The 9,098-nt window shown below is 37.7% G+C and overlaps 1 protein-coding gene across 1 annotated transcript; it reads right to left on the reverse strand.

Moving 5' to 3' along the window:
• Window positions 1–8,178: 8,178 nt before the first annotated feature.
• KRTAP7-1 (keratin associated protein 7-1) lies at window positions 8,179–8,442 on the reverse strand (the record flags this gene model as incomplete). The annotated part of the gene is made up of 1 exon (XM_081075235.1): window positions 8,179–8,442. The coding sequence occupies one exon, from the start codon at window positions 8,440–8,442 to the stop codon at window positions 8,179–8,181; it is 264 nt and encodes an 87-aa protein (XP_080931361.1).
• Between the last annotated feature and the right edge of the window lie 656 nt (window positions 8,443–9,098).

Genomic DNA, 9,098 nt, shown 5'->3' on the forward strand with positions numbered 1-9,098 from the left:
TTTCGAAAGCTCACCTTGTGTCTCCCGGCTTGGTGCCAACTCCTTAAATAAACCTTTACTTTCTTTGCTGCAATCTCCTGTGCGTATCTGATTTGGCATGGATGTGAGCAGGCAAGTGGATCCTTTGAGTCTGTGATAACAATAGAATAACCCTCCCCCAACACACACACACACACACACACACACACACACACACACACAATCTATCTGGCCCAAAATGTCAATAGAGCCAAGGTCAAAAAATGCGGGTCTGAAATTAAGATCACATACAGTCGAATAGGATTGCCAGGGAAGATACCCCAAAAGTGTGACATGACAGAGCCAGAATTTGCCTATCAAGTCTTGGGACAAACTTGAGACACAGTTTCAATAACTTGTTTTCTCAAAGCTTTTGGGGCCAAGCCACATTTGTGAGGCTTCTTGGTTAATTATCAGAGCAAGCACCTAATTACTGAAGTTGGCTATTTGATGTAGAAGCCGTATGGTTTTCTTACAAAAGTAACGACACCACAACAATGCCTGGTTGCATAATGGGCTCACTGACTCTTGTCAGAAACACCCCACCTGTGTTTCACAACCAACATGAAAAGGTAATTCCAAGGGATGTATGTTTTTTGCTATAAGGTTTTAGTCACTGGTAGATATGAAGGTCATTTTTACCATCTACCCTCTACTTTTATAGATGCTTTATAGGAGCTAAAGTTTACTTCTTGTGACACAAAGAGTGAGTTAGAGCCAGAAACTGAAAATGTGTATAAGTTTAAAGCACAGCATCAACCTGTAAGCTGAGTTAGTTGAAAGAATAAAGAATAAAAAATGATGGTCTCTTGTGCTACCTCAGTGCTAAGACAGACTCAGGGATGAGTGGAAGCATGACGCTTTAAATCATTTACTCTTTGGTTGCCCTTTGGAAGACCTGAGGTCATGTCCTGCTGAGGAACCTGAAAATAATGTTTCATATTACTGCCAAATAACAAAGGATGGCAAGCGCAATATCTACTGAAAGTATCATTTCTTCAAAGCCTTTGCTGACCATACACTAAATATAAAAACAAATACATTTAAAAATTAGGATCGTGTCCCCAAGATTTCTTTATCTTACAATGTAGGGTTGTTCATTAGGAAAGTCTTGAAAATTCTGAAGTGGCCATCAGGTGCCTTGGACATAGAAGCTTCAAAATGGATGTAATGAGGCATACTTGTAACACAGATGACTAAAACAGGAGGACGACTGGAAAGGGAAGAAGAAAAAAGGACACGACACAGTAGTGCAAATACTATTGTCAAAGACAATATCTAAAGCCTCGGAGGCAAGTCACTGAAAAGGAATTGGCGTCTGAGAAATAACAGGGTATTTTCAGAAACAACTATAATCAATGCATTCAGGAGTTTTATAGGAGATCCTAAGAGGTCTCTGCCTGGCAGGCCTTAGAAATAAGAAATATTTCCATTTACCTAATAGAAACTTCCCCCACTACAATTGTAAGTGCTTTCCCTCTACCCTCCATGGAAATGAAAACTCATAAACTAGTTTTCCTGTAAATAGCAATAAAAAGTAGAACAAAAAGTATAGAAAAAATAATTTTTAAAGAACTTTTTTTTGCTGAAAATAACATCATTTCATCAACACGTTAAAAATTGACAGTGAGATATATCTCTGTGTCTATTTCTTTTGGGATAAGAATCAACAGGACGGGGCCGGTGCTCAAAATTTTTATGCATACATGTCACTTGAAAACCTTGTCAAGATGCAGAGTATAGTTTGGTAGAGAAAGAGCCTGAGACTCTGCATTTTAAACACACTCCCTTGGGATGCCAATGTTTTTTGCCTGTTCACCATATTTTAAGTTAGAAGGAGGTAGGCTTTTTCTCTTTGGTTTTAAATAATTATGTTAATTCAACAAATATTTATCAAGTGCCTGGGATACGGCCCTGGGGAAATAATATTGAATAAAGCATGGTGGTTGTCTGCAAGGAACTCACAGCATACCCACTAGAGTGAGGGAATCAGACCTGTCGATTAATGATGGTGAAAAAGATAAATAGCAGCCCGGACGGCACCAATGGTAAACCAGAGCATTCCGTCCTTCCCATAAACAATCTCCAGAACATCAAATCAGACAAGGTCCATCTGTGACACTAATGGAACAGATGAAAACAAGCACACCATACACACAGAAAAAAGACTAAACATCATCTTCAGTGACTGCTGCCCCTTTACCAATGACAACTTTAGCCTTGTTCCACCTCCTAAAAAAAGAAATTGTTAAAACACCCAATCACAGAATTGAATCCACTTCCTGATAGTACCTGTAGGAAGCAGAATATGGCCCCACAAATGTCATAATCCTACGCCTCAGAACCTGTGAATGTGTCATATTACATGGCAAGGGGAAGTTAAGGTTGCTAATCCACTGGCCCTGAGGTAGGGAGATTATCCTGGTTTATCTGAGTGGAGCCAGTGTAATCAAAAGGATCTGTAAAGTGAGAGAGGAAGGCAGGAAGGTCAGAGTCAGAATCAGAGAGGGCGATTTAAAGATGCTATGCTACTGTCTTTGACGATGAAGGGAGGAGACACAAACCACAGAACTGGGGCAGCCTCTAGAGTCTGGAAAAAGCAAGGAACTGGATTCCCCTCTAGAACCTTCACAATGACTACAGTACTACCAACCCCTCGATATGAGCCCAGTAAAACCCATTTTAAACTGACCTCCAAAACGATAAGAGAATAAATTCGTGTTGTGTTAAGCCACAAAGTTTGTGGAAATTTGTTGCAGACAGTACCCAATCCAGAAGAGACCTCTGCCTCTTTTAATCCTATCCAAAATCAACTAATTCAAGTTCAAATCCTACAACAAGCCCCCTCTAGTACCCTCTTACTGAGACATCTGGCAGTTTCTCATGTCACATGGTCTCCATTGTTGAAACAGTTTAAAAAACCAAACTTTGACTACAGGTGTGTTCCTGGTGGTCTTGGTAGGTGGGTTTCTGCAATGCAGTGTGAACAACGTATTATTAAATAAACAGAAATGAAGCTTTTAAACTAGTATGAGGAAAGATCTCTAGGGTAGATTAAAGCCTTTTGAAGGATCAGTAAGAGTTCAATAGAAGAAGAAGAAGGCAGAAGGACACAGAGAACTATCGTAAGTCCCATTTTGAGAGAAAGGGAAGCGAGTGAAGGAGAAGTAGGAAACAAGACTAGAGACATGGTAGTCTTGGGAGTCACAAATGGATCTTTATCCCGAAATCTATAACTACAAAATAATCAAACAGTTTGTGAAAGAAAGCTATATGACCAGATTTGCATTTTGAGAGATGATTATGTCTGCTATATGGAAAATGGGTTGGAGGCTCCCTGGAAGACCAGATAGGTAGCCGGTATAGTAATCCAGCAAGAAATGATAAGGGTGCAAATTGAGGCAGAAATTAGGAGTGAAGGTCTGCCACCATTTCTTAGAATTAACGGGGTGGGAATATCTAAGGACTTGGTATCAGGCTAAGGAATGGAGCCTAATAATTATTAAAATTTCTCTGGCAAGCTTATGCATATATGAAGGATATTGGTAGCCTCAGTTAGGGTCAAATCAGCAAACGCATCATGCATGTTCTGTCTCTGTTATCAGTGGTAGAACAATGGGCAGGGAAGGAACCAGAAGACTTCAGCTTGATACCTGGGCTCAAGGGTCAGTTTTCCCACTTGGTGAATATTTGCCCCCTTGGGAAAATTACTTAATTTCCATCAACTTCCTGGTGATATTTATCTCCCAAGATAGTTGATAGAATTAGATAAAATTCTATGAAAGTATGTTGTAAACTGTAAATCACTCTGTATAATTACTACTGGCATAGGAAGTGACATTAAGCAAAGATATTTCTGGGAAAGAGTTCTATAACTTTAAAGTACCAAAAACTTGTTTTAGAGTGGAGTTTTTGATTTAGAATTGGGTTGTCCTTGGCTAGCTTTATCTTGGCATTTTTCTTTAAAAATAAAATGATACAGCCTCAAACAAATTATTTAACTTTTCAATATTGATTTCCTCTTCAGTGAATTGGTAAAATATAAAACTTACCTCAAAAAACTGCTATGCAAACAAATAGTGAAATTATCTATTGTTGTATGTGTCACATAGCTACGGCAGGAGATAAGAAAAATTGTTGTTATACTTAATCTCTCCTTGTTTTCTTTAAGGTCTTTATATTTTTTAGGTTCAAGATGGCAGAAGGACCATACAGATTTGTCTCCTCCCCTTCCCCAGAACCCATCAAATTATAGTGTAGGGTAGAAGCCAACACTGACAGAGAGAATTGTGGGGACAATATCAACTGAAGAGAGATGCACTAACTTTCTGAATGATGACAAGGAAATGGAGGAAAAAAAGAAGGAGAAAGCCACAGCAGAAACTACAAGAGGCGAAGGTTGTAAGCAATGAGTAAGCCAATCTTCCCTTCAAATTCATAGATAGAAACAGGACTCACAACACTGAGTAAAGTTCCAGAATTGGAGCTGAAACAGAGATACAGTTAAATGAAAATCTAGTTAAAGAACACGGGAGTACTAGGGTAACTGGTACAGTCGCTTGAACTTTTGAGCCAATGACCTATACATTCCGGCACTTGGGGATTTCACTCCTCACCCCCCACAGTCTAAAGGTCAGCCAGCCCTTTTCTTACTGTAAAGTGAATTCTATTCTACCTGTCAATTAACTTTTTCCCCATACACAGAACTCCTGTGCAGCTTCTTAGTGTGTCATTATTAAATTTGAAAGGACGATTGACAATCATAGTATTGATTGTTACAGCATATATATAGGACAGAAATGAGCATATAGAACCATGATACCACAGCAATGAGCACACTTAGCACCCATATCTTAGTTTCTAAATATTAGTCTTCACTGATATAAGGCTCCTCGGAGAAATCACTGATGCCGTGGTTGAAGAAGAGAAGTTCAAGGTGAGTCTCAAATATCTTGTTGAGCCAGAAAGTAAGGAATTAACCAAATAGCTGTGGGGTGCTACTTCTATAGGATTTAGGAGCCAGCATGAAGATGTCCCCACTGTCCAAATCTGGGACAATTTGAACATCAAAATTAATAATATTAAGGGATATGACATGTGGAGAAAAAGAAGAATCCACAAGTGCATATTAATATAAATACTGATACACATAAATATATACACAGAAAATAAATCAGAGAAGAGAAAGCACTTTCTTACAGTAGAATGCCAACTAATAAATGTAGAAGGATTTATAAAATTAGCAAATTGTGAATGGATCCTAAAATTAGTGGGTGAAAGCTTGATAAGGAATAAGATATTTACATAGTACCAAAGTATCAAAATACAAATCAGTTACTAATTACAAAGGCAGACGTAGCAACTTTATAGTGAAGAAACTTGAAAAGCGCAACTTCATCATGTGATCAAAGTTACCTCCAATTCAATTTGCATAAACCAACATAATGTACCTCCTGATATGATACACTGAGACAGATACAGCATCCCTTCTATGGTAGTTCTACCCAAAAATGATTAATATGTATCTAATCATGAGGAAAGTCAGATGAATCCGAATCAAGGCACATTCTATAAAATAATAGGCTACATTCTTCAAACTGGATGAGATCAAGAAAGAGAAAGGCTGAGATACCCATCCAGATTCAAAGAGACTAGAGAGACATATATGATACTGGATGAGATCCTGGACCGGGTGAAAATATAACTACAAGGAACATTATTGGGACAATTGAGTACATTTGAGTATGCATTCAGATTAGATAACAGTATTATATAAATATTAAGTTTTCTAATTTTCATAATTATATTGTGCTGTACTTAGAGTTAATGGGCAAATGGACATGACCTCCAATTTATTCTGAAGTGGATTTGACAATATGTAAATTATATTTATAAATACATACACACATATATGCATATATTTTATATATATTTATGTATATATATGCATAAATAGTATTTCATATATAATATATAATAATAAAGTGAATGTGGCAAATGTAAACATTTAATAAATTGGGCATGCAGGACTTCTTTGCACTATTACAGCAACGTTTATGCAAGTTTGAAATTATGTCAAAATAAAAAGGTGATCTAATTGACAACCCAAATAGTTATGGCTTTAAAACAGAAAGTACATGTTAGCCATGATGATAGAAACTAGACTCTTAGGGTTGATAGAGATCCCAAGTCACCCATTCAGTACATGATGCCCCTGGATCTCCCCCACAAGCAGGTTTTTCAACCTATGTGTTGGATCCTTGTCAGTGATAGCTGCCTTCATCTTCAGATAACCCTATTCTTTTTCCCGTTGCATAGCCGTATTTGTCTTGATATGTAACTCTTACCCCTCTCATGGTCATGTTCACATACCCAAAATTCCCTTCTATGCAAGACCCCGACCCTTTACATTCCCCCCACCCCCGTCCATATATTTATGGACGGGGGTAGGGTAACTATAAGGGACATTATTGGGATAATTGACAAAATCGAAATACGCACTATAGATTAGATAATAGTATTACATCAACGTTAAATTTTTTCATTTTAATAATTATACTTTCTTTGTTTTTAGGGTAAGTGGGATCATATTATAGTCTTACTATAAGCTATCTCCTATTTTGAGTCTTTGGAAGGAAATGAGTAAGGAATATATATCTTTGGATAATAATTTATAGTACATTAATTGACATAAAATAGAAGACTATTAAATGTCCTTTAAATATTGAATAAAGTGTATTTAACTGTTGAGGGAAAGGACTGTGTTTTATCTGTCTCTGTCTCTAAGTCTTAGGATAATACCAAGGGTTGTCGCTACTTGGTAAATGCCTGTTAAATGATTATCTCATGAAGATAGTCAGCATCTCAGACCAGAGTCTCTGTTGTAAGTTTTTACAGGCCCAAAATTCTTCACATAGTGGCTAGAGCCTAATAATGGCCAGAGCATAATACATGAATGAACTTTACTTTGAACTATACACTATTTTGCACCCATAAAGCAGAGAGTTAACAAGTCAAGTCAATAAACAATTATTGAGCATCTTCTCTGAGATGGGCAGGGGTGCAATAAATATTTAATACATGAATGAATTTTAATTCTAACAAAGTATTCACTTTGATAAAGCAGAGATTTCTTAGTAAGCAAGACAAGAAGGATTTTCTAAGTGCAGATCATATATAATTTCAAGTGCTTTTGATGGCCACTGCTGCTCCAAAGAATAAAAGATTCGTTTTTAATATAGCTATATGTATGATCAGAGGTGATGAAAGTGGGAAAAATAAAACTTATCTATTAAAAAGGGAAAAAATGCTATGTGCTTTTAGCTGTTTGCTTCCCTTTATTGACCAAATCTTAGAAACCCCTAAAAACAGAGATTTGTAACTAAGCCCATTTAGTTGAAATTCCTCCAACAGTCTGGAGGGTTCACAGCTCTCTACATCTGAGTTTTATAAATAGTCAGAAAAGGGAAAAGAACCAAAATGAAATTGTGTCACGAACGAAAAAAAAAGAAAATTTTAGTATGCAACAGCTAAAATATTTATAATCAGCATAGAGAAACACTAGTAATTGCAGTTTATTTGGATTAAATTTAGGAGTTTAAAAAAAATTTAATTGCAATCTCAACATAAAGGGCTTCACCTTACCCTCATGTATCGTCTGAAATCAGAATAAGATTTGGTTAAAGTCAGCCATTACAGGTTGAAACTGGTTGATGAGTTAAAAAAGCATCAAAGCACAGTAAAAGAAAGGAGCAAAACAAAAATATGTGTACTGAATAAATTAGATTTATTGAGAGACTGACAGCAGAATCCCTTCCAACCCACACCCAAGTAGTAATACACCGATGTCAGTGTAGAACTTATTGATACATGAGCAGAGCAACCATAAAAGGCGAAGTACTTGCTTCACTGCTAAAATTCAGGTATGTCGGAGAAATACATCGTGCTTTCTTTGGCTGTAGATAAATATCAGTTCAATGTTTGACGCTGGGTGACTGGTACAGCGTCATCAAAGATCAGGATCTCCACAAGAGCTCAGCAAGATGGAAGATGCATCTTCCAAGCATATCTGTAGGCAGGAAGACAGTCATTGTTCTTCAGGTTGTTCTGTGCACAGAGACTTGATTGAGAGTCCTGCTGTCTCCCGGAGCCATCACTTTTTCAGTAGGTGCTGTAGCCAAAGCCAGAGCCTGAGCCCCATGGCCTGCAAAAGCTGCCCCCATAGCCACAGCCCAGGTTGCTGAAGTTGCTGCCTCCGAAGCTGTAGCCCAGGGAACCATAGCCATTGCATCCATAACCATAGTTGAGTGGAGAGCCCAGGGGCACGACGCAGTTCAGGGGTGTGGCTCTGTAGGTCCTGTGGAAGTTGGTTCCATAGCAAGGATAGCCTGGGAAGTAGCTTCCACAACTGAAGTAACGAGTCATGGTGGCAGGAGCTGAGAAGGATTTGGATAGATTGCAAAGAGCAAGTTACCCAGGTAGGAATGAAGTTCTCCTCCTGCACAGGGCTTTTTATACCTCAAGCTGGTGAGCATGACACGCCCGTCTAGACACCTTCCTATTAATTTGCATAAATAACTATATTATTTGCTAGTAAAATGCATATAAAGGAACCCATAGACTCATTGCCCACATTTTGTTAGCTTTTGTTTGCAAAAGAATGTGTTGTATCATCAAAGCCAGTGGCCATCGTTGACACACTGTTGAATTCTTTTCATCAATGTCCTATAGTTTAACTACCATTCTGAGTGCATCATCTGAGACTCTTCTGATTACAGACTCCTCCCAACTGACATAACTAGACTAAAAAAGTGTTGGCAAAAATGGAAATACTTCTACAGCTTCTTGAAATTGTCTTCATATGTCATTCAAAAACATTGTCATGCCAACTGCTTAATGGGTATGCAGTTTTCTTTTGGAGTAAAGAATCTCTACTCCAATTATTTGGAGCCAGAAGTGGTGGCTGCAAAAGATTGTGACTGTACTAAATACTATTGAATGGTTTAGTTTAAAATGTTCCTTTTGTGTTATGTAAATTTCACCTCAATAATGTTTCTTTTAATTTTTAAAGCACTGCTACA

Source organism: Rhinolophus hipposideros (genome assembly GCF_964194185.1).
Source record: "Rhinolophus hipposideros genome assembly, chromosome: 2".
Classification (NCBI taxonomy): domain Eukaryota; kingdom Metazoa; phylum Chordata; class Mammalia; order Chiroptera; family Rhinolophidae; genus Rhinolophus; species Rhinolophus hipposideros.